The sequence below is a fragment of the Ranitomeya imitator genome, chromosome 3 (genome assembly GCF_032444005.1).
Source record: "Ranitomeya imitator isolate aRanImi1 chromosome 3, aRanImi1.pri, whole genome shotgun sequence".
Classification (NCBI taxonomy): domain Eukaryota; kingdom Metazoa; phylum Chordata; class Amphibia; order Anura; family Dendrobatidae; genus Ranitomeya; species Ranitomeya imitator.
This window is the reverse complement of record NC_091284.1, coordinates 786,724,283-786,750,963: the sequence shown is the minus strand read 5'-3', so window position 1 is coordinate 786,750,963 and position 26,681 is coordinate 786,724,283. Positions and strand designations below refer to the sequence as shown.

The 26,681-nt window shown below is 45.8% G+C and overlaps 1 protein-coding gene across 1 annotated transcript in view; it reads right to left on the bottom strand.

The window, feature by feature from the left end:
- LOC138671769 (zona pellucida sperm-binding protein 4-like) overlaps positions 1-26,165 on the bottom strand; it is a 119,717-nt gene extending 93,552 nt beyond the window's left edge. Inside the window, exons 1-11 of the mRNA XM_069759916.1 lie at positions 26,003-26,165; positions 24,882-25,003; positions 24,532-24,628; positions 22,587-22,733; positions 20,433-20,620; positions 18,430-18,527; positions 18,196-18,323; positions 15,851-16,040; positions 15,172-15,319; positions 14,947-15,019; positions 8,756-8,866 (exon numbers count right to left, since the gene is read on the bottom strand). Of these exons, the coding sequence (XP_069616017.1) occupies positions 8,756-8,866; positions 14,947-15,019; positions 15,172-15,319; positions 15,851-16,040; positions 18,196-18,323; positions 18,430-18,527; positions 20,433-20,620; positions 22,587-22,733; positions 24,532-24,628; positions 24,882-25,003; positions 26,003-26,165 (1,465 nt within the window). The remainder of the gene's footprint in view (positions 1-8,755; positions 8,867-14,946; positions 15,020-15,171; positions 15,320-15,850; positions 16,041-18,195; positions 18,324-18,429; positions 18,528-20,432; positions 20,621-22,586; positions 22,734-24,531; positions 24,629-24,881; positions 25,004-26,002) is intronic.
- Positions 26,166-26,681: the final 516 nt, after the last annotated feature.

The window sequence follows — 26,681 nt, the reverse complement described above, 5'->3', positions numbered from 1 at the left end:
GGGTTAGCTCCTCTCCAGGAAACGTTAGCAACACAAGTCTCTCACAGAGTTAAACAAAAGGTTAGCTCTTCTCCAGGGGAACGTTAGCAACAAAAAGTCTCTCAAAAGCTTCTTTTCCTCCAAAAACACTTGCAGTAAATCCACACAGTCTCTTTTTATGATCTCACAGCAGCCTCTCCTTTTCTTCCCGCCTTTTCTCTCTCAGCTCTCACTTCCTACTTTCACTTTACACTCGAGACACTAGACCCCACCCCGCAGCACACATTGTCTCTGGGAGGTCTGTCCTCTGCTGCAACAGGCAAAAACCACAGGGTCCTAGTGTCCTCTCAGTGGGACTACAGTTCACCCTCTTACACACTACCTGAGCCACTTGTGTGGGTTGTAGAGTCCGTCTCATGCTACCAAGAGTGTGAAAGCACAACCAACATTCAAAAGTGACCAAAACATCAGCCAGAACGCATTGGTACTGAGATGTGGTCTGTGGTCCCCACCTGCAGAACCACTCCTTTATTGAGTGTGTCTTGACAATTGCCAATAATTTCCATCTGTTGTTTATTCCATTTGCATAGCAGCATGTGAAATTGATTGTCAATCAGTGTTGCTTCCTAAGTGGACAGTTTAATTTCACAGAAGTTTGATTTAGTTGGACTTATATTCTGTTGTTTATGTGTTCCCTTTATTTTTTTGAGCAGTGTATATATATAAAAAAAACTACAACAACTAGATAGGAGTGAATCTGACGAAACGTAAATTTGCTGGATTTACTTGAAATCGGTTGAGAAATTGAATACACATAAAAAAAATTGTATACTATCTTTTTCGCGGTCCTCCCCATACCTCTCCTGCCGCTACCAGTCCTCCGATCAGATCCTTAGTCTTCTCCTGTTTCTGGGCCTCTGGCGCTACTATTATTTAGCCGTCACGTCATCATGTGCAAGGACTAATGTCAATGACGTGTATTGTGACCCAGTGAAGGCCAGGGCCTAGCGAAGAACTGAAGACAGATATATAAGCAGATTGTACAACCGCCGATATGGGGGACGCCAAGGAGAGAGGAGTAAGATTATGTTCATTCTTTGTAATGTGTTAGCGCTTTTTCCAAGGTATGTTCCAAGCGGAATCTGCATGGATAACATGTCGTGTGCATATACCCTAAGGGCTTGTTTTCACTTGCGAGGAACACGTCCGTGTCTCGCATGTGGAAACGAAGCTCTGGCGCCGACACTGTGGAGCGGAGCGTGCGGCCGCATAGCAACACATGCAGCCGCACGCTCCACTCCGGAGTGCCGGCACCAGAGCTTCGTTTCCACATGCGAGACACGGACGTGTTCCTCGCAAGTGAAAACAAGCCCTAAGTGTGAAAATCACGTGTGTGGTCACGATGACGACTGGAACTGGAAAGCAGAGCCGAATCCTGACTGAGTAACTTACACGCTGTTAGGATTTGGCATGCTACAGTGCTCATTAACTTGTCAGATGACAATATTTAACCAACATTGCCATGTATCATATTTTCTAACAATTTATGGCTTGCTACGTGTACAGCGTCAGAACCAAAAACAGTGCATGAAAACAGCACTAGAAGCTGCAGAAAAATAAACCAAAACCCCCAATAATCACCAGAACCATCATTAATACATTACCATGATTAGAACAGCTATCAATTACAGTGTCAGGTCAGCCCCATATTCAATTGTATCGCATGAACTTACTGGAAGTTGTATGTCTTTAACAATGGTAAGGAGATGCCAGTAGTTACTAGTTAGACTACGGACCATACACAGGGACGCTGCTACCATTAGGCGATTTGAGCCCTTTGGCTCAGGTGGCAGAAGAGAGAGGGCGGCAGACTCTATAGTAACTGGATTTGCGCTGCTAGTTTTTTCTTTTTTTTATAAAACTCCGGGGTCAAGTGCCCGCCCCCCCTCCTTCCCGCCCCCCTCCCTGAAGACATAATACTCACCTTCCTCCAGCGGTGGCTGCAACTGCGTCTTAGCGCCGGCAGTGCGTCCTGTCTTCAGCGATCACATGGTACCTCTCATTTAAGGTCATGAATATGCACATATTCATGACCTTAATTAGCGCTATCATGTGACCGCTGAAGACAGGAAGGAAGACGCTGCAGAAGAGATGCCAGGAAGTTCTGTTCTGTGCCACGCGGTGAGAGGTGAGTATGACAGGGAAAAAGGATGGGGAGCCATGCACGCAGGGTGGGAGGATAGGGGAGGCATGCACGCAGGGGAGAAGGATAGGGGAGCCAAGCACGCAGGGGAGAAGGATGGGGGAGCAATGAACGCAGGGGAGAAGGATGGGGGACCCATGCATGCAGGGGAGAAGGATGGGGGAGCCAAGCACGCAGGGAAGATGGATGGGGGAGCCAAGCACGCAGGGGAGAAGGATGGGGGAGCCAAGCACGCAGGGGAGAAGGATGGGGGAGCCGTGAATGCAGAGGAGAAGGATGGGGAGCCGTGAACGCAGGGGAGAAGGATGGGGGAGCCGTGAACGCAGGGGAGAAGGATGGGGGAGCCGTGAACGCAGGGGAGAAGGATGGGGGAGCCGTGAACGCAGGGGAGAAGGATGGGGGAGCCGTGAACGCAGGGGAGAAGGATGGGGGAGCCGTGAACGCAGGGGAGAAGGATGGGGAGCCGTGAACGCAGGGGAGAAGGATGGGGGAGCCGTGAACGCAGGGGAGAAGAACGGGGGAGCCGTGAACGCAGGGGACACATGCACGCAGGGGAGAAGGATGGGGGAGCCGTGAACACAGGGGAGAAGGATAGGGGAGCCATGTACACAGGGGAGAAGGATGGGGGAGCCGTGAACGCAGGGGAGAAGGATGGGGGAGCCGTGAATGCAGGGGAGAAGGATGGGGGAGCCGTGAACGCAGGGTGGGAGGATGGAGTATAAATATGGAGTATAAATACTAGGCCCTCTAGGGGGGACACAGTGTGAGAGGACAGTGTGAAGAGAAGGCCGGTATGGAAAGGAGAGGTCAGTGTGAAGAGCATGTACCATAAGAGGGACAGTGTGGGGGTCATATTTTGTGCAGACAATATAGTGAGGGGCAATTTTTTATTCCGGAGCATTATAATGACACTTGTATCTTTAAGGGCGTCTTGTGGAGAATTTCTGCAAAAGAGCGGAAAAGATGGAAGTCTGCAGAGACGGCTGTGGATGAGAAAACTCATCATGGGGTCTGGACAAGATGAAGAAAAGAAGAACGGCTTCAGAGTCAATGCCATCTATAAGGTACCTGGATGTAAATGTTATTTGTGATACTAACTAATTCTCATGTTTTTATTTATGTTAGGAGCTTTAAAGAGGATGTCCAGGTTTGTAATGAGTCTGCAGTCATTCTTTGTGACTGCAGACTTCTGACTTCTCACAGTGCGAACTGCACGCTGTCAGGATTCTCTCGTGCTGGTGATTTACATACATGCGGTCATGTGCTGACTAGACATATGTGGCCTCCGTCATTGAAAATGAACTAAGCGAGGCCAGGCACGTCTAGGCGGAATGTGGCCAGAATGATACAAATCACATACATGTGCTGATATGACTGTCCACCGGCCAGGGAGAATCCTAAAAGTGTGCAGTGCATGCGTTGTGAGAATTCAGAAGCTGCGATCTCAGGATTCAGCTCTGCAGGTTCCAGTAGTCGTCACATGGACACTTCACTCATATGCGACTTTCATACTTGTGGTCCTGTGACAACGAGCTTCTTTTCTGCTTCTCAGTTTTTCACCAAACATTGAGAGTATTGGGGAGAGGAGCTCGTGGGCACATGACTGAGTGTGCAAATCGCATATGTCCTTGGTGGAGGGGGGGGCACCAAAATGAATTCTTGTCCCTAGTGCCAGAAATCCTAGATACACCTCTGCTGGTATGCTACTGCGAGCGGCGATTACCGGGTTCGGTGGAAGGATGTGTGTGCACAGGCAGTGAGGCAGGGACTGTGGGGGGAGGGCGCCATTTTTCCGTTCGCCTCAGGCAGCAGAGAGGCTAGGTTCACCCCTGACCATACAGGAACTACAGTACTGAATAGACAATCAATAAGAGTCAGTATTATGGTACGTGACCTCCACTGTCCTTTCCTATATGATGTTGCTTCCATACTGTCCATTCTTATTAGCTGTAACCGTCCCACTGTCCCCATCTTAAATGGCCCCGTCACACACTTTACCCCATTTCCATACCCTCTTCACAATGACCCTCACACTGTCCTCCCACCTCACACTACCCCAGTAATACTCATCTGTTAGCTTACTTTACCGAGTTCTCCTTGGAGGCACTGTAGAGACTTCAGCAGCGTGATTAGGTGACTGCATCACGCGGTCATACATCATGCAAATATAATGGTTTAGAAATATGATCCATTCGCCATACCCATCTATATGTTATTCTGAAATGACTCCAGAATGACCAAGTGTAGTGCCCTGCCAGGGCTGTGGGGTACTTGGTATCGGGTCTGGTCTTAAAGGGGATGTCATAGTGGCTGCGATCTGGTCCGTGGCCCTGGGAGTCCAATTAAAGGGGAAGGTCTTTAAAGGGATTTGTAATGTCTATTGTTCATGACGCCACCTGTGGTATTCGGTCAATAGGGACCGACACTGCTTAAATGGGTCCTCTGGGGTGATGTTGTTGCAGCAAGATGGTAATGCTTCCTACAGGTAAAGTGGGGTCCCCAGGGCTTCCCAAGTGTATGGCAAGATGGTGTAAGCCGACGAATAAGTGGAGGATGCAGAGTTTGCAGTCTTTTACCTGGTTTACTGATGGTAGCAGTCCTCAGTCCAGGGTACCAGGTGTAGGGTAGTTGTAGTCTGGCCAGCTTGGAGGCAATAGGAGATCCGTAATCCTTTCCTACTTGCGCCAGATGGCAAGGTCCCTGCATCTTAAAGCTTGCTGACAGGGTCCCCTCTCTCCTGTCCTAAGACAGATGTCTGTACGCTAGGCAGTTTGAACCCGTTTATAGGATCTCTTAGATGACCCGGCTCCTAGGGTTACTGCTTCACCTCAGACTTGTTATATGCAATTGACATAGTCCTATGCCCTCCGTTTTTGTTAAGCGTCCTGGAGAACATGACCTCGGGTTCCCAGTACCCGGCTTCAGTGCTCTGGCTCTGAGGGTTCCCCTCCTGAGCCCCTTTCCTCCACTCTGCTTCTTCCCCCCTCAGATCCTTCACAATTCAACTCTCCTCACTCTTTCCAGGGGTAGCAGCTCCCTCATGACTGCTCGGCCCCTACATCTGCTCCAGACATCCTTCTACTCTCCTCACTCCCCTCAGACTCACTACTAACTAGCTCCTCCAGAACAGGATACATATAGCCAAGGGACACTCCCCTGAATCCAGGTCCTGAGCTCCCCCCTCCTGGCCTAGATTTGGATGTGTTGAGTGTAAGTGCCTTACCTGGTAGAAAGAATCCCCCTTGCCTCCAAGCATGTCATCACCCTCCCCGAAGGCAAGATCACTGCAGCAACCAGTTACCTGGGGTGCTGCACAAGCATGGAGCTATATTTGTGCATTTATCTTTGAACCCCAGCTGCTGAAGGTACTGTATTGGGTTATTGGCTGGCTCCTAATCATACAGTATATTTTGTAGAGCACTATACGAGCCAGAAACTGATTATTCAAAAGGTTTCCTCCCTTATAAAAACTTTCTCCTGCATGCATTCTTGGCCTTGAGACAACCCCCCTTAAGATTCTATATCAGGGGTGCATGAATCCCCAGTCTCCCATGGGCAGTGTCCTCATGATTTAGTCGATGGTGGCTGTGTGGTTGAGCTTTGGGTGGCAGAACTGTGCCCTCTCCAGTGCCACTGTAGAGCAGTTTTGCTTCTGCTGCATCAGAGGATTACCACTTCAAAAACAATGTGTGAAGGCAGAGGGTTTGTAAGTACAGTATATCTCTAGAGCTAGGGCCTGGATATGGAGAGGAAGGGGGGGGGGGGGGGGGGGGAATGAGCACTGGTAAGTCCCCACTGCAAACTATCACTGGCAACTCCCTGAAGTAGGCTGGGAGTTTATAAACACCCAGGTATGTCAGTTAGAGCCACTGTTCAAAAATCAGGATTAAGAAGGCATCTGCAATGCTAAACTTACAGACCTTTGGCAGCCAGATGTAGAACGACTGTTGCATCTGACACCCACCCAATTTTTTGGGAACTTCATGTTAACAACTAGATTAAACTATACACACGAGAAATAGGAAAGCATTGTTTTATTGACACAATCAATACGTCTTCACACAGATTTCTGTCCACCATTATAGCAGTGCAGTTACATTTTTAGTCATTTGACACCATAAAAACCCAGATGTCTGGATGGGTACAAGTGCAGATCTTGATGTAGAGGAGTTTGTTGCGATACTGCTCTGGATGCAGTCAACCTTGCCCCTTATCCAAACAGAAGTCGCCCTAGTGCCCGCAGCCATCTTAGGCTTGTGATTATGGTTAGAGTTCCATCTTAGGAGCATTTAGCCGATATTGTCCCAACCTGGACAGTCTTCTTCATAGGAGAGTTGCTGATTGGTACAGATTTACATTTCCGTTGTCTGCACATAGTCCATGTCGTCAGGGTCAGAAGAACAACTACAAGAAGCCCCATGGCAATGGCTGCTCCATTTATCAAAGTCTCGGATTGGGAGATGCCAGCTTCAAAGTAACCTTGAGGATAAATAAGTTGATGGTAAAGTAGTCAGTGACATCGAAATGCAAACTGCTCTAATTATAACAGTAATGCAAGAGACTTGGTCCTATGAAAATTGTTATAACAGTGATATATATGCTGCTTATATGAAGACTATACAACATGCATATGAAGGGTGCTGGTGTAGGTGCACCCTTGACATGGCCAAGAGCTTGGCGCTCTCAGTTTATATATTGACCAATTTCCTGACTTAACTTGCAATTTGCCAGAGCGAGTGCTGACTGAACCCAGCCTTGGTGCTGAGCGTGCACACAGACTATGCAGCATGTGCACAGTATGGAGGTGGGTCCTTCATTGCCTTCTGTCATGGCACCATCAATTCTATACCCAGAAACCTAGCAAGTGGCTTCAGAGGGGAGGAGAGATCAGCCGTGTGCTCCTCCCGTCTTCAGGACATCACAGATTAGGTCTGCACTGTAGATAGGGCCATGCAACATCTGGGTTTAGAAATGTCACATGAAGACCGCCAGTCAAGATACTGTTCAGTATGCACCCAAGGCAGGTGTCAATGCATCAAGTTTAGCCCTTCCAAAGGGTTCACCGAGTGCCCATGCTTCCATGGTTTTCAGCCGCCATGGTGAGCTGTCAGACCTTAAAAGTACTGCTACATGAGATGAAAGATTCATTATGTATCCTAGGGATTATGCTACTCAAGCTCAAATCTGCTGAGCTTCTTACCCCACATGCCCACAAGCACCGGCCTTATTAACCTTGCACACATGTCAAAAAACAAAAAACAAAACAGAAAATATCAAATGTTGGTCTTGTATATGTCTGAATGGGGTCCCTGATTCTGCAAGCACAGACCTGGACAAAGTGCAGCCTGTGGATCGGGACATCCTGCGACTGCTCCCCAAGTCATCTCACCTTCACTGGAATCTACCTCTTTGGGGCAGAGGTCAGTGACTACAGCATGTGTTATAACCTCACTACATTACATCAGTGTTTATTTTTCTTAAAGGGGTTGTCCACTACTTGGAAGAGATGAGGGTTTTTATTTTTGCAGGGGCAAACTCCGTGAGAAGAGTTGTCCTAGTAGTGGACAACCCCTTTAATTCACAGTACGTTGTGGAACATTGTGGGGACAGAAGGATGTGCACCAAAAAAAACGTGTGCAGGAATATAAGGGTATGTGCACATGTTCAGGTTCTTGAGTTATTCATGCTTTTTGCGATAAAAACTCGTACATTATGCATCCTATCATTTAGAATGCATTCTGCAATTTTGTGCACATGATTCTTTTTTTCCCCCACAAAAAAAAAAAAAAACAGTAAAAAGCAGCATGTTCATTAATTGTGTTTTTTCCGCTATTCTATGCATTGGGGAAAAAAAAAGCGCATAAAAAAAAAAAAAAAGGATGCATGTGGACTTCTGGCAGAAATGTCTGGTTTTTGTCAGGAAACTTTCTGCCAGAAATCCTGATGTGTGCATATCCTAAAACTGTGGGAGGGATGTGATTACATGCAAAGGTGCTGTGGAGGACACTGTTGTGGGCTCTTTGGCAACATACTGTGTTAAGGACATCCAGTGGATGTCTGTGGGGGATATACTGCGAATGGGCATCATACTGTGGTGAGCCATGTGGGGACAATGTTGTGAAAGGGGGCTGTATGGAGACAATACTGTTCAGAGGGCTTCTGGGACACTTGTGAGCTGTTGCTAACAAAAAAAAAAATATATAGATAGTACATTTTTAATTAGCCGCTACAGGTAAGAATACCTGTTAAGTCCTATGGTAACATCTATTAGAACTAACAGCAGTTTAGACTTCATTTTGCTCATTAATTGATAAGATGAGCACAATTGAGTCAATCATGTGGCCCCTTAGGAAGAGTGCCCACCCCCAAGCCAACATCCATATCTGAGACAATGGAGGCGCCTTTACTCGGCTATATTCAGAACATCTCTACTTGTGCTCAGATACACTGTTCTCTGGCAGTTTAGTGGAGAATTAGTGGCACAGAACCTCCATTTCAATTGCCCAGGGTGCTGCAAACCTTATTAGGATCACTGCTTCCTCCAAGACGTTACTTGAGAAGGCGTCAACTCACCTTTCTGGTCATCCTGTGCCACTGGTGGAGCGTACCGAATGTAGATCGGGACATTGGATGATACCAGGACCGGTTCACTCTCAAGCCTTAGCATGTTCGCTGATCTCTTACCTGAAAAAGAAAGGAGTACAGTTTGTTTGATCTTCAGTAGATGTAAAAGTATTTAATAATGAGCTTGCTCTAGCATATGACCATCTCAGGAGGCTTTGGACAAGTCTTATGCGATTCCGACGACAAAAGTGTAAGGTTTTGATATAGGCAATATGAACAGCATTAGTCTTCCTGTGAGAAGAGACCAAGTTAAAAAACAAGTCCCATTTTAAGAGGATCTTTTTTTGGGGGGGCCCTAATGCAAGTTATAGGGAACTGATGGGCACAGACATGATTTTTTTTGTTGAATTTCAGGCATATAGCTAAACACTTGGGGTAGGAAATTCAGTACATAAAAATATTTAAATGTGAGAAATGGTGGATTGTGTTTTATTAAAAAAAAAAAAACTAGGCAGTTGTTGCCCCCATGGTGGCTGGGAGAACCACTGAGCATATTTGGTACAGAGTTGATTATAGACTGGGCTACAATGCAGCACTGTGGAGCTGGAATCACCCTCTTCCTACAGAAATACGTACGCTACTCACCTGGTAGCAGTGTTTTTTCAGGAGCCATGACAGCACAACGAGAGAGGGGATCCGCCCTTCAGGGACAGGAAACCTACAGACATAAAAAGGGCGGCACCTCTCTCCCACGTCAGTTGTTTCCAGAGCATGAGAGGACCACCTTGGTTAGTAACACAGATGCAGTATACACATAAATATTTTTTATTATGCAAGTGAACATAAACTTTAACTCAAGATTAACAGGTTGTTGAATTATTCAAAACATAGGGTAGGGAATCTAAGGGTGCTGTCATGGCTCCTGAAAAAACACTGCTACCAGGTGAGTAGCGTACGTATTTATTCAGTCGCCATGACAGCACAACGAGAGACTTTCAGAGACGAAAGATTTTAGGGGGGGATAATAGCCTCTAGCACTCTTCTCCCAAACGTAAGGTCTGAGGAACTACCCAGATCTAATCTGTAATGTCTAAGAAAGGTAGAAGGGGAAGACCATGTGGCCGCCTTACATATGTCTTCGATTGACACTTCTGACCTCTCCGCCCAGGAAGATGCCATGGCTCGCGTGGAGTGTGCCTTTATACCATCTGGAACTTCGTTGCCACCTGCGGTATAAGCGAGAGAGATTGCCTCCCTAATCCATCTGGCTAGAGTGTTTTTAGATACTCTAAGACCTTTTCTTACCCCTTGATAGGCTACAAATAAAGAGTTATCTTTTTTCCAGGAATTTGAAACTGTAATATATCTAAGGAGGCATCTCCTCACATCTAAGCAATGGAATTTACGTTCTTTATCGTTAGTAGGATTGGAGCAAAAGGAGGGAAGGACTACCTCCTGAACCCTGTGAAATTTAGACGCAACTTTAGGCAGATATAGGGGATCGGGTTTCAATATGACCCTATCCTCCCTAACTTGCATGTATGGTGGATGTCTGGAGAGTGCCTGCAGATCACTAACCCTCCTAGCAGATGTGAGAGCAACTAGCAGGGCTGTTTTGATTGACAGGATCTTCTCAGGAATAGTATCAATGGGCTCGAATGGGGCTTGCGTCAGGGCTGAGAGTACCAAATTCAGGTCCCATGGGACTAACCTTTGCTTAATAATTGGTCTAGACCTGGTGACTGCTTTAAAGAATCTAGCAATCCAGTGATTACTGGCTAAATTAAGATTATATAACGCTCCCAGTGCTGACACCTGAACTCTAAGAGTACTTGTGGCCAAGCCCATTTCCAGGCCTTTTTGTAAAAATTCAAGAACCTGGTTAATACATGGTTCTTGGTCAATTTGAGCCCCTGAAAAAGATAAAAATTTTCTCCATACTCTCACATAAATGCCCGTTGTGGATGGTTTTCTACTTTTAAGGAGAGTATTAACCAGATTCTGAGAGAATCCTTTCCCCCTCAGTAAGGACCTCTCAAGTTCCATGCCGCTAGGTGTAAGTTGGCTACTTGAGGATGGAGGATTGGTCCCTGGGAGAGCAGATCTGGTAGCTCTGGAAGAACCCATGGTTGGCAGACAGACATTTTTCTCAGCCAAGGAAACCAAGCTCTCTTGGGCCAAAATGGAGCTACCAAGATTACCCGGGCCTTGTCCTCCCGAATCTTCCTCAGGACTAGGGGAATCAGATTTAGAGGGGGAAAAGCATACGCGAGCCTGAAGTGCCAAGATATCAGCAGAGCGTCCACAGCGTATGGGTTGTCTTTTGGATTTAGGGAGCAGAATAGATGTAATTTTTTGTTCCCTCTGTTGGCAAAAAGGTCTATCTCCGGACAACCCCATAACTGGATGATCTGACTGAAAATGGCTGGATTTAACGACCACTCCCCCTGTCTGAGCATGTTGCGGCTTAGATAGTCGGCTTTGGTGTTGATACTTCCTTTTATATGAAGTGCCGTCAGGGAGAGAAGATGTACTTCGGCCACCTGAAAGATATGATTTGCGACCTCCATCAATGTACTGGATCGCGTGCCACCTTGATGATTAATGTAGGCCACAGTTACCCGATTGTCTGACAAAAGCCTGACGTGTCGACCCTGTAGGGGTACAAGGAATCTATTTAAGGCATGTTTTACTGCCAATAGTTCTTTCATGTTGGAGGAAGAGTCCTGTTCAGACAGAGACCATAGTCCCTGAACCCAATCCTCCCCTAAGTGAGCCCCCCACCCTTTGGGGCTAGCGTCCGTAGTCAGCACCCTAGATATGTGATTTATCCAAGGGACCCCCCTGTGTAAATTCGAAGTGTGAGTCCACCAATCAAGTGAATGTACAGTCTCCGCAGAAAGTGTGAATTTACTGTCGAGGTGAGCATTTAGGCGACAGGAATTGTGTAACACGTCCCACTGTAAAGCCCTCGTGTGGAACTGTGCCCAGAGAACTGCCGGGATGCAGGACGTAAGAGAGCCCAAGATTGACATCGCACACCTGACTGATATTAAGGGATTATTTATTGCCCTGGTGACCAAATGCTTAATCTTAGCAACTTTTGTGTCCGGCAGGCGACATTCCTGCTGACTAGAGTCAATAATATATCCTAGGAATTCTTGTATTTTAAGGGGTTGAAGCCGTGATTTTTTGATATTGATCATCCAGCCCAATTTGTGTAACGCATCCATAACTTTCTGTAGTTGGTCTGAGCAATGCGACTCAGAATGACCCACAATTAGCAAATCATCCAGGTACGGGACTATTAATATATCCTGTTCATGCAAGTGTGCCATAACCTCCACCATGATTTTTGTGAACACCCTGGGTGCAACTGCGACTCCGAACGGAAGTGCCTGATATTGGAAGTGTTCTACTGTGCCAGCTAGTGAGACCGCCACCCTAAGAAATCTCTGATGATCAATGTGAATTGGTACATGATAATAGGCGTCTTTGAGATCTAAGACAACCATAAAACAGTGGTGAAAGAGTAGCTTTATTGCCGTCTTGACCGACTCCATTTTGAAGGAGGGTATGAACAGAAAATTATTCAGGCCTTTTAAATTAATAATGGTGCGATAAGAACCATCAGGTTTTTTGACCAGGAACAGAGGGGAATAAAACCCCCTACCTTCTTCGCCTGCAGGGACTCTGACCAGAACATTCTTCTGTTGGAGTTCCCGGACCTCAGACTCTAGTGCCAACTGCTCTGTAGAGGAGGAACGAACAGGTGTTAACATAAATTTGTCCCGAGGAGTATGGTGGAAGTCTAAGGTTAGGCCTTTCTCCACAATGCCTAGAATCCATGGGTTGTTTGTAATCTGTACCCAGGCTGGGTAGAAGGCCAAAAGCCTACCCCCCACCTGGTCCGCCAGTCATTGTGGTTTCTTAACTTCTCGTGAAGGGTTAAACATAAAACCTCTACCCCTTCTCCTGCTGTTGTCATATCTAGTAGATTCTCTGTTGGAGTCTCTATACGGCCTTCTGCGGTTGGACCATCCTCTATTATAGTCCCGTCTGTAGAAGGGTCTTCCAAGGAAGGGAAAGCGTTTTTTACTATCCCCTGCTTTTTCCAATAGCTCGTCTAGGACCGGTCCGAACAAGTGAGCCCCTTCACAAGGAATGCTACATAATTTTGTTCTAGCCTGTAAGTCCCCTGGCCAGCATTTTATCCATAGTGCTCTCCTGGCTGCATTGGATAATGCCGAGGACCTGGCGGCTAACCTGACCGAATCTGCTGAAGCATCTGAGAGGAAGGCTGCGGCATCCTGGATTGTGGACATAGAGGACAATATCTCCGACCTAGGGACTTTATCTCTGAGTTGATCTTCGAGGTGACCTAACCAAACCATCAAGGATCGAGCGGTACAAGTGGCTGCAATGGCTGGCCTCAGAGACCCCGCTGAAGTTTCCCAAGCCCCTTTAAGGAAAATGTCGGCTTTCCTATCTAATGGGTCTTTCAAATTTCCCAAGTCGTCGAAGGGGAGAGACGACTTTTTGCATGCCTTAGCGACTGCTGCATCCAACTTCGGGACTTTATCCCATGAGGACGAAGCCGTTTCTTCAAAGGGATACCGTCTTTTAAAGGCTGGCGGAAGCGACCCCTTCCTTTCCGGTTTCTTCCATTCTTTTGAGATTAGCGATTTGATCTTGTCAATCACTGGAAAGGCTCTCCGGGATTTCCGCTCAATACCCCTGAACATAACATCCTGAATGGAACATTCCGATTGGGTATCTTCTATCCCCATTGTGTTGTTTACTGCTTTGACCAGATGGTTAACCCTTTCTAGGGACAAACAGGCTCGAGCAGACTCCTGATCCTCAGAGGAGGAAGTGGACGGAAGAGACCCTGAGCTCAGCTCACCCGAATCCGAATCTACCTTAGATAAAGGGGATGACCTTTTAGCTTCTGTCCCCCGGGATCGGGATCTCTCTGCACCTTTAATTTCCTGTCTCACCATCTCTCTTATTGTAGAGGTTAGATCAGGCGCCTCCTCCTCCAGTAAACGTTGAATACACATTTTACATAACTTCCTCAAATGTCCATCTGGAAGTGGCTCTGCACATTCGGCACACTGCCTATGTTTGGCTTTGGACAAACTTTTCCTCCCCTGATAGAGGAAAAAGACAAGGGGAACACAACCATCACTAAGTGGACTTTCACGAAGCTCACTTACCCAGTCCAGTAATGAGTGGTACCGTAGATGGGGGATCCTTCGAAGCCGGCAAATCTTTACGGGCTGAGGATTTTGGAACAGAGATCCGTGCCTCCTTAGCTCCACCAGCGCGGCTACTGCCACTAGACCGACGCTGGGAGCTTCTACGAGGCTTATCTGGCTGCTGCTGCGGCTCCTGCTGCTGCTGCGGGCTGATAGTTCCTTCTGGCGACTCCATTATGGAATGGGTGAGGAACTCTGATCAACTCAGCTTGCCGCATTAAATACCCCCAAGGTACCGCCCCCGGATGGGGGCCAGCAGGGAATCCCAGGTGGTCAATAATCGTCCGCCGCTGTGCTGCGCTACCCTTCCCTAAAGCCCCGACCGTTCCCGCAGCTGGGCGCCGCCATTAGCCGGAGATGACGCTACCGCGCATGCCCAGCCGCGTCATCCGGCCGCGCCGCTCGCCGCGTCATCCGGACCCGCCCCCTTCAGGACGCGGCGGCGGCGCCAAGCCGACACGCGGACCAGGACGCCAGCAGACCCCTCTCCGGACCAATGCCGCATCCCCGCTCGGACCAGCGTGACTCCCGGGACCCCAAGTAGCCAAGCACCTCTTCATAGGTACCTCTGCGCTGCGGACACCCGAGAAGCTAGCCTTAAGTCAGAGGCTGCTTCCTCCTGCTGACACCTACACCGCGCAGTGCCCCTGCCGTGTGGTGCTTCCTGCCTCCTGGACGGGCCGAGGTAGGGGACCCCCGCTACCTGTACCGGGCCGCCAGGAGTGGGGAATTTTCTTATTTCGACCCTCTTGTCAGGGCCTGTCTGCAAGAGGTTCCGCTGTCAGGGACAGGAAACCAAACTGACGTGGGAGAGAGGTGCCGCCCTTTTTATGTCTGTAGGTTTCCTGTCCCTGAAGGGCGGATCCCCTCTCTCGTTGTGCTGTCATGGCGACTGAATAAACCCCAGCTGATGGGCAGATGTGGCAGCTTTCCACTTACGTCTAGAACACCTGGTGGCACAGTCATCATTTGGCCCGGGGACACAAGCAGAAACGCTGCAGTGGAAATACACCTAGAATAGAAGTTAGAAGCTTCATCAAACACCCACAGGAGCCTGAGACTTGCTCCAACACAAAGCCAAAATATTTGGCTTTAACAAAGACGAAGCCAGTTTTGCCTAATTTGGGCAAGATTTAGGGTAGTAGACCAATCGTTAGTTTATACCTGCCCTGCAAGAGGTTCCTGGGTGGTCACTGCCACAAAGGTAAAAGTCTTCACATCAAACCTGGAGAAATGATTAGGGAAAGCTACAGAAGAGCTTGGGACGACAGGAATCAGCTCAGACTTGTAGTTATCACCACTAAATGGACACCTGCAAAGAAACCAATGGCCGGACATTAGATGGTGCAGCCCAAGAGGGACAGAAACCTAAAATTATATAATATATACACAGTATATCAGATGTGGAGCACAGGAAAGTACATTAAATTGTTAAGTTTATTTTTCGTAAACAAAAAAATTTCCTTTTTAAAGCAAAGATTTATAGAAAGAAAAGTGGGCATGATTGCACATAACACTTTATGACATTACATCTGTCTTTAACAGCACAGCCATGTTGGTCGTGTATGGCAGACTTGACTTACATTTTTTTTTTTTCTAAGAGATCGACCAATAGGGCGCAATTCTGGCATTTGTACTTGGTCTAGAAATTTTTATTTTTTAAATTTGTGCTGATTTTTATTTAGACCAATAGTTTCTCAGTCCCCTGGAGTGATTTTATGAACACTGGAAGTTTAGCAGACTAACTTAATAGAACCTTTGATTAAAAAAAATATAACATCTGTTCAATTATTCATGAGGTGGGTGGCAGAGTTTCTGAAGAACCCTGCCTAGGTTTACTTACCCATTAACAAGTATTGGCCACTGGATGGCATTCATAGGGTCAGGGGATGGTGTGGCCCAGCACTGGTGTAGAACAAGGACGAGATTTGGGTCAGTTTTGTGCAGGATTCTAACATCCACAAAGACTGGATCCCTCAGTACTTTAATCACTGGATAGTCGGCATCTGTATAATACTCTGCATATGTGGAATCTGGAAGAGAAAGAAAGTTTTTGGTCAAATACTAGCGTGCCACAGTGCAAAAAAAAAAAAATATATAAATTTTAACAATGAGGACTAAAACCAGAAATCAAAGTATTAACCCTGTGTTGAAACATCCCTAAAGACCTAGAGATTATTTGCAATATCTGGTTCCAATAGAGATCTGAAGACAGCTTGTAAGAGGGTTGAAGATAGGTTGGTGTTCGCCCCATTACAAAAGGACTGAGAAAACCCAAGCTTGAGGCATCTTTCAAAGTCAGCAACCCAAATAGACTGAACGGTTAAGTGTGCTATATCTGCACCCAGAGACCAGATCCTGGGGATAGAGAATCTGAATAAATGCTACTGACACTAAAGGAAAGGAGGCCACTGAGTGCGAGAACAAGCACAGACAAGGTAGGGAGCCTTCCAGGGGTGATGGAGTCTGAAAGGAACCTGAAGTGGCCACCATACGCCACAACAATCTAGTACAATTTTCAAGTTTGTAACTAAGATAAAAGCAAAAAAGTAACTCCTAACATGACGTCTTCATCTACCCCCTTATACATTCTACAGTATGTGTTACAATATGTTTGATAGAGAGTTTCATTTTATCCATATGGCCCGCTTGTGTCTTGTTCTCCTGGAGGCTCTGCTCCAAGACTGTTCCTAGGGATTGGGTGGGGGAGGTCTGTCCACTAGGGAAACCATTACAAAGACTAGTGATATAGTTTGCACCCCACAGGAAAGTAGACAGTTAACAGCTTGGGATTAACCCACTGTTTGGGAGGGGCTAGATTAGTTAAAGGAAGGACCTTCTGCTTTAGTGAGTGTGGAGTCAGGTTGGGAGTCAAGTGCAAAGTGCTAGATCGTGACAGCGTTAGACAGGTTACAAGATCGTGGATGCAACAGAGGCGAATGTCCTGTCAGTGCAAGTCTCCAGACAGTATGAGGACACATCTTAAGATTTGCAAGGATGGAGCAGTCTTGGGCCCAGAAGAAGCATTGAGTGCCATATCTGTCTCCTCTGTGGGGGAAGATGTTGTCTGGGTCTCAAAAGGGAAGCAGTTATGCCGGACAGTAGGTCCCTGGTACCAACAGGAACTGTTGGGGCAGGTTGGCAGAACAGAGTCAGACTTATTATCCAGTGTGCCAAGGGAATGTCTGGATGGGATTTGGTGTACAGCAAGCTGAACTGAGCTCACTGACACGACGACTTAAAATTCTCCAAAAAAAAAAAAAAAAAGAAAGCTGAACTGGTTAAACCTGACCTAAAGTGTTGTCTTGTGTAACTGGTCCCATGGATGGGGAGGCAACAAGGACTCCCACACTACGAGTAGAGAAAGCATGTCAAATAATCTGATTCCTGTTTAGAAGAGGAGTTTCAGGGCAAATAAAACTCAGTTCTGGCCCACAACAACTGGCTCTTGCCCTCCCCATGCACCCAAACATTTATCCAAGGCAATGAAAGATGCATCCAGGTGGGTGAATCTCCCAGGAGTCTCTACTGTCATAGATATACATCACTACATAGCCCACTTTTAATCTACCATCTATCTGATGACTTGTTACCCTGTACCACAAAGAGTTTCCCCAAAAGCCCAGCCTCACTTCCCCACCAACACACAATGTTCCCAGTATTTCCTTAGCATCGCACAGGTGAGAACTGAGTAGCTGTTCGACGCCTTTGTATTCTGAAGGTGATTAAATTAAGGAAATCTTGAACACATGTTGGGGTAGTGATGACTGGAATTTGGGAAACTCTGTTCTTTATTTTAACTGACCAACCGTACTTTAGATCCTTCCACAGCACAATTGTGGCTCCCTCATACCATCTCTAGTATGGGCTTTCCTGACAGGTCAGAAGACCTTTGCCTGGTCTCTGTTTTGATAACCTATATTCACGTGTTCGGTTTAACCCATGTTCATTATTGCAGTGCATGTTTTTTCTGCTCAAGTTCACTGAGTAAAATTGTAAGCTTATTAGCAATTTATTCGGTTGGTCTAAGTTACAAACTGTGTTTAGTTGATATTTCTTTACATGCTAGAGCTCCAGCCTGTCCCGCCACAAAGCAGTTTAACAAACTTAATATAAACCACAAGAACCTTAGTCACTGGGTTGGTGTATTTTGCTCAAAGATTCAGACAGAGCCACAAAATGTCTTACCTAGGCTGATCCTCAGGTCAAAACTGAGTGGTCCTTCACTGGACACTGGTGGTGGGGGTGGTAGAGTCACTACCTCCACTTTTAATGGTTTGAAGCCACTGACTGCATAGTGACAGCGAACCAATAACCTGAACAAGAGAAAAAGAGGCTTTAGTAGATGTAGAGAAAAACCACAATGTAGACATGACAGGTTCTCGGCCAAATTTGGCTGCTTTGCTGCATTTGTCCCATTACCTGAAGGTTGTCTCTCTAGTGATAGATACTCTGTTCCATGTCAGTGGGGTTCGGGTAGCCACCAGTTCATTCTCATACACTACATGGTCTCCAGTCACCTAGGAGGTAGATGTAGCAATTACTGTTATATCACCATTTCACATTAAATATAGAAAGTCCCACACATGAAAGTCTTCAGCCCAGTAGGAGCTAGATCTTCTGAAACCCTCACATGTGAACGGTATTGCTACAGAAGAATATGCCAACATGGATTGATAAAGGGGGACACAAGCCCTGGTGCAACAGTATTCACTCAGGATTGTGAGGGTCTTCATGGTCAGATCATACCACTATGGGATGGGAAATGCCTTTTGATTTTCATTCAAGATAGATACGCTGTACATCCAAGTGATAGCGACAGATGATCACTGGCTGTAGTGTAACTGCCAACAGCCGTTTGGCTGCAGTGGTCCCATGACGTTTAGACATTATAGTCATTATTCCCCAGAAGAACAGGGTGTCACGGATTAGAGCATGCACCCTGTTAGTCTGGTAATGAAGATTGGAGGACATCTTCATTTAGTAGAAAAGGGACAAATCAGCTACAGCAGTTGTGTTTCAAAGTATGGAAATGCCAGAATCCAGATGTATAGAAATATACCGCACACTCAATTCAGGTATGTTGCAAAAAAAGGGAAGGTTTTGTGCCAAATTTATTCAAATATAGAATACAAAAAATTGCCACATTGAAAACGATAGAGAGAACCCAACGTTTCGACCCTCCCGGGTCTTATTCATGGGGTTGCTAGGAAAGTAGAAAAACAACAGTATAAACAATTTGTCTGAAAAACAGTAACATTATATACATAGGTGACAAAATGAAAATAAATAGCGCAAGTTAACAAAAGCAAAACAACAAAACAACACCAAAAGAAATATAAAAGATATAAAGAAACAGGCAGCCAGAGATCATGTGGGACTGGCAATAGGAAGCGACAGGAATCAGCATCTTTAGAAATGTTGAATAAGGTGAGATATACACATATTAAAGTAATAGTCATTTAATTTACCTCAGATTCTTGTTATAGCTATATAAAACAGTGGCAGTAGTAGAGGCAAACTAAGCGATCCCTGGTAAGACCTATCATAATGACAGGTCTTACCTGGAAGGGATCGCTTAGTTTGCCTCTACTACTGCCACTGTTGTATATAGCTATAACAAGAATCTGAGGTAACTTAAATGACTATTACTTTAATATGTGTATATCTCACCTTATTCAACATTTCTAAAGATGCTGATTCCCGTCGCTTCCTATTGCCAGTCCCACATGATCTCTGGCTGCCTGTTTCTTTATATCTTTTATATTTCTTTTGGTGTTATTTTGTTATTTTGCTTTTGTTAACTTGCGCTATTTTTTATTTTCATTTTCATTTTGTCACCTATGTATATAATGTTACTGTTTTTCAGACAAATTGTTTGTACTGTTGTTTTTCTACTTTCCTAGCAACCCCATGAATAAGACCCGGGAGGGTCGAAACGTTGGGTTCTCTCTATTGTTTTCAATGTGGCAATTTTTTGTATTCTATATTTGAATAAATTTGGCACAAAACCTTCCCTTTTTTTGCAACATACCTGAATTGAGTGTGTGGTATATTTCTATATTTGACTGACCTGGACCACACGGTCCGTTTTACCAGCACCTCCGTGTCCCAGACTCGAGTGCACACCATTACCCCTACATTAGAATCCAGATGTAGTTTGCCTCCTTTACAAGAGATTTGTATGAAGTCATGGTTTTGATTAAAAACATTTATATTTTTAATATCTATCGATATTAAAATCAAATTATAACATAGTAAGGATGGGATATAACACTGCCAATTTTTCATTAAAATCATACCGGCCCATTGCCTTGGTTTTACTTCTGCATAGTACTAGTTTTCGGCATGGCATGCTTTGGTGGAGAAGTTGGGAGAATATATGGAGCCATGTTTCATTGCACAGATGCCATTCAATACTGTACCTTTAATGTGGTTCCACAAGAAGAAACTGGGAACTGGTAGAGCAGGAAGAAGTCATTTCTTTCTATTGGATTACATTCGGCTCGGCTACTTTCCAGCAGATGGGTGGAGGACAGGTCAAGTTCTGGCTTGGTCAAGGTCTTCGGAATGGCAACAGAGAAGAGGCCATCTGGTGTGCATTGGGCAGTCACTGAGGGCAACGATGCATTACAGGAACATATTAGATTAGGTCATCGGCAGAGCTACTAATGATAGTCACTTTAAAGTAATAAATTACGAGAAACAAAGCTCAAGCCACCAGGAAGCTTCATCCATCGCTACCTACGTTAGACGACATTAAGAATTCTGCGCAACTTTAGTCATGCCTTATATCACAGGTTCCACGGGTAAGGAGTGCGATAAATACACTTGTCAGTTCTAGTCAGGGCCGGACTGGGACAAAAATTCAGCCCTGGCATTTGAAGTTACACAGGCCCATTTGTCACATGGTGACTGTATAATATCTTTGTACACTTGTAGGCAGGGCCGGTTTTAGGCAAAGTGGGGCCCTAGGCAAAGTTTAAAATGGGGCCCCAAATGCTAACATTGCACATCACACAAAAGCATTTCGGTTGTATTTACAAGCGCTGATCTCAGGCCGCTAAATGAGTTTGATCGACAATACTGAAGTTGTTTAACACTTGTTTCCCGGCCTCTTTCCACCGTCTGAGAAAGAATTATGGGACAGAACGATCACTAATAGATCACCATACAGTATCATGTTAGCAGCACATCTACAGTTTACAGCGGCAATGTGTTGCTGAGAACAATGATTTTTGTTCTGGCGAAAACAATCTGAATATGCAGCATTTTACTTGTTTAGTAAAATACAGTCCTCCATATATTAAAATACACTGCTCAGTCCTCCACATAGTATAATACACTCCTCATAGTGCTCCATATAGTAGAATACACTGCCATAGTCATCCATGTAGTACAATTCACTTCCCATAGTACTTCCTATAGTATAACGTATTCCCCATAGTCCTTGATACAGTATAATGCAGCCCACATATAGTATAATATAGCCACCACCCTACAGAGTATAAAGTAACCCCATAGAATATAATACAGCCCACCTCCCCATAATAGTATATAACCCAACCTCCTCCATAGAATATAATATACCACCACAACAGTATATACCACAGCCACGTAGTACATAACATGGCCTCCCCATAGAAGATAATATATAGCACAGCCCACACCTCCTCCTCTCCCTACCCCCCCCCCCCCCCCCCCCCAAGAATGTTTTTTTTTTTGCTGGACTGGGGGAAAAAAAAAAAACAAAAAAAAAAAAACAAAAAACACCCACACACCTTTCCTCGTGCCCCGCATTGATTCTTGTCTCAGCAGCTGCAGTCTGCCCGGGAAACAGCAGGTGCGCGATGATATTAAGTCATCGCGCACCCGCAGTGTCAGAGGCAGAGCGAGCATCTGTAGACGCTCTCTCCTCCCATCATTGCATTCAACTGTGCCAGCGTCATAGATGCCGGTATAGTTGAATGTGATGGCGGGGGGGGGGGGGGGGGGGGGTTGGTAGGGGGAGGTAGGGGGTGAGTCGGAGAATTGAGCGGCCCACGACTGGCACCGGCCCTTCTGCCCGATGGCCAGTCTGGCCCTGGTTCTAGTGATGAGTGTACTCGTTGCAGCCCCCCCCACGAGGCCTGTACAGACCCCTGGCAGGCCCGCACAGACCCAGACCCTGCCTGCACACACGGATGCAGTCTCCGCCCACCCACACTCCATTATAATGCATCATTACACTATGGGAACTTCCAATTCTGGTATTGATGTCTTAAGTATCGGAAATCTGATACAGCGAATATCAGCCGATACCTGATATTTGAAGTATCGGAATGCTCAACACTAAACACAAACAAACTTTATCCCTTTAAAGACCTTTCCCTTTTACACGGACGTCCCAGGTCGCTGCCGTGACATCCCCCTTTGAGCCGACCGGACCCGGTACCGAGTACCCCCTTGCCCTGACAGGGCACTCCACCTTCAATGCAGTAAGCCTTAGAATAACAGACAGATTGAGAAGTCTCTATGTTAATATCAAAAACATTTATGCAGCTACAGCTTAGCTTCAGTCATTAAAATAGAAATCTCACCTTTGTTGCCATAATAACATGGAGTATTCCTATCGGAGGGGTCATAGCAGCAACCCATATCGGCACAAGATACCTGGGAACTTTTACAGCTCAGCCGGTTAGGTCTTATGACAGAATCACACTGGTCCGGCATTGGAGAGTCGTCGTCTGCCAAGAAGATTTAGAACAGAACGTGAGTATTTTTTTTTGCTTAAGGGAATTTGTCAGCAGGATTTCATTCATCTTAAACTTTTAATATGCACTTGCTGCCCTTTAAAAAAAAAGCCATGTCCAGCAATACCTTTACATGACCAGTCCTCCATTAATGGGAAATCCGTTTTTAATTTGATATTCATACAAGCCTGCAGAGCTATGGAAGATCTAAAGGCTTAGTCACCTCAGCTCTGCCTCCTATTGCTTGACTGATGCCTCCTTTGCCTGAAGTCACAGTATAGATGTTCAGTCAAGTAGGAGGAGGTAGTGCTGGGTGAGGGAAGAGAGCTGGAGTGACAAAGGCTTTAGAGCCACCAGTCCTTCAGCCTCATTTCATTTGCATAGCAATTCAAAACACTTTATTATAGTAATGAATGGGCCATGTAAGTTTGTTCCTGGACTGGACAAGAGCTACATGCACACTGTATTAGCATGTGGAAGGTCAAGGTGACGTGAAGTTATGCCAAGATGGTTCGTATCACACACACTACAGAATTGAGGGGTTGTAGTTGCTTTCAGTCTTGTTTGTCAACTCACAAGACTTTCATATAACTAGTTGTGTGGCACTGAAACAATACTCCAAGAAATTAGAGGAATCCTATGACCTACAGAAGTCACATGTCTACTTCCACAGGTGTAACTGCCGGACACTATAACAGGTCTGGGCAAAGTGTGGCCCTAGAGCTAAAACAGTCGTCCATGGTCACACCATGCACTTGTCCACCACCTCTGAACACAGAAAGTGGTGAATACATTGGTGGAGGACAGGGCCACCTGCACTTACCAATCAGCGTTTGGGACAGCAGATGTGATGACATCTCATTAGCTGGGCACTGTAGGACAGGAGCAGAGGAATGGGAGCGAGGCGAGTACATGGTATTCTTTCCCCACATGTGTATGGGATGTTTACATGTACATAGGAGGCCATATGGGGGCGTCAGCATACTTATTTCTGCTCAATATTAAAGTGATGAATTCATAAAAATTCTAATTAATATGCTCATATTAACCAGAATCAGTTTCAGCCATTTGGCTCAGCACTCCACAACAGTCGTGGTCTCATGTGCCCCCCCCCCAGAAAATTGCCAACCCCTCCCATAACAGGTTTCAAAATCAAGAGGGCTTCAACCAAGTGAGGATGGCATGGGTCACTGAATGATGTTTTAGGAGATGCATGGTTAACAATTTAAAGCAGTCTAATATTTCCCGATCAGAGAACATAATTTATTCTTGGTCTACGATAGAGAGGACGGCCATCTTGCCCAAACGTCAGTTAATAGCAGAGAATTTCTGTACATCAGTCACTTGAAGGCAATAGACAGGATCTAGGAGCCATCTCACAAGAGTCTCCTAGGAGTGTTCTGTTGAGGTTGTTGTGCAGGGAGAAGGAGGTGGCAGCTACTGCAGATGGGGTATAGTGTAATAACTACACGTTGTGCTTATTCATATCCTGAACACTGATGATCATAAACCACCAAGCAGAAGAAAAAAAAAAAAAAAAAAAAAAAATATATATATAGGAGTGTTCGGCCTATACAAACTCGCCAAGTCTCCAGTACCTCATTCCAGGCAGTAGTGTGCAGGGAAACCAGTGTAAATGCCAAAATTATAGGTTAATATAGCAAAAAGGATATTAAACTCAAAAATATTTCATTTTAGATATTTATCCCCAAATGTGCCCATCATTTAAGAGACCCTTACATGCTAGCTTTTCCAGATGAACAGACATTGGTGCAAATTGTATAACACTCACAGGTTCTCGCCGGGCACGACACCTTCTCCCTCACAGTGACTTTCTTTTCATTACCATTTCTTGAGGTGAATCCAAGGGTTAATACGTAATCCGTGTACTAAAGTGGCAAGGAAAAAAAGATAAAAAATTATTGAAGTCACATCTTATGCAAGTTACTACCAAGTCAAACATTGAGGGAAGCTCAGTGCAAATAGCCTCAAGCAAGTCCATCTAATAACGCTGTAGGTAATGTTCTCCCTATAGCCTGGCTTTGCCAAGTCCCAGTTTTGATTTTCTGGTTCCATATGAGACTGAAGACACTTTGGGTCCCATGATGGCTGCATGAGGCCAGAGAAACTTTATACACTTACTGTTGGAGAGATGTAGCAGCCATCATAAGACGACCCAATGATCACAGAGCCGTCACTTCTCCTGTTCACCCAAATGCCGCAAGATGAATTATTTCTCAGAAGCTCCATTTTTCCATCTTTATCTGAAAAATAAACAGGGCACGAGTGAGTGGAATCAGCACGTCACAGTGCCAGTAACGTGGGTACATTGAGTAATATGTTCGCCGGATACAAACTCAGCCTTCGTAGGAGAGAGCCCATGTTGTCTACTGCCCCACGCACTGCTAGAAAGGATTTGCACACAGGTGACCCAGTAGGCTATGTTGTGCAGCTCCGGGCCATCTGGTCACAAATGCTTACATGTAGTCCAGAAGAAAACCCCACAATTCAGTTTCTGCATAAGATTGATAAATACCATTGAGGATTCACAGGACCAAGGGCCAGCACCCACATAAGTAGTCAAAAAACCTACCAGCACCCCAGAGCCTGGTGCATAGCAGGCACAAATGACTTCTCAGACCTACTAAACCAGAAACATACTTGACACCAGAAAGATGTTCTACAGGGCTCTGGTCCAGAAACCAGACTACCAACATTGCCGCTGGACCTAGGTATTGCAAGTACTCTTGTACACAGGCCAGTAAGTCAACACAGAAGGACAGCATCACTGATGACTGTGCCCAGCAGGGAAAGACCCCAATGCATAAATTATGATATTTTGAGAAGTGTCCTCTCCCCACCACCTCATCCTGAACATGTATATAGACCTGTCCACCTAGTAATGGGTCATTTACAACCAATAAGTCAGTCTGCCAGCTCCCTTCAGTTATCAGTGGTAGCCAGCACCCAAGTGAGCCATTTGCATTCTCTGAGTGGCTCTCCATGAAGGGGAGAGGATAAAATTAACAAACTCCAAGGTCAAGTAAACCAGAATCCCACCTACTCTCCTTAGAAAAGGCTTTGATTCTACCATACATGTGTTCATTAAATAAGAGCTCACGCTTTGGGGAGCAGAGCTAAGAGGTCCAGCTCACCAAAAAGCCAGACTGCCCATGACTACCACAGACTGAGCAGGTTCTTGTGGGAGTCAGCAGAAGTTGATCATAACCCAATAATCACCACATGGGATATTTTTAACTTACTTAAAATCTTCATCTTGTGGTCACCCTTCAGACTCAGTGGTACAACAATCTGCATACCCTCCACCCCACATTGTATCTGTGGCTTCTCCTGCAGACCATGGCTGCTGTCCAAGACCAGCCATATCAGACAGCACACTAGCCCCACCAGCCTTAACCAGACCATCCTGAGCCACTGACCACACCTAGCACCAGGAGCACCTATATAGTGATGTGATTGGCCACCTGGGCAGCTTTAAGTAACCCATTCATAGGCCCTGAGTCATCACATTGGGAAAATCCATTATTCATCCACAAAGCACTCCATGGCTCAGCACCACCCTACATCTCCTCCCTGGTATCAGTCTACCACCCTACCCGTGCCCTCCGCTCCGCTAATGACCTCAGGTTAGCATCCTCAATAATCAGAACCTCCCACTCCCGTCTCCAAGACTTTACACGTGCTGCGCCGATTCTTTGGAATGCACTACCTAGGTAAATACGATTAATCCCCAATCCCCACAGTTTTAAGCGTGCCCTAAAAACTCATTTGTTCAGACTGGCCTACCGCCTCAATGCATTAACCTAACGATCCCTGTGTGGCCTATTTATAATAAAAAAAAAAAAAAAGGTTCCTCGCATCATGTTCTCATACACTTTATGCAGTATTAGCCCTCTGTGTCTGTACTGCTACATACTTAGG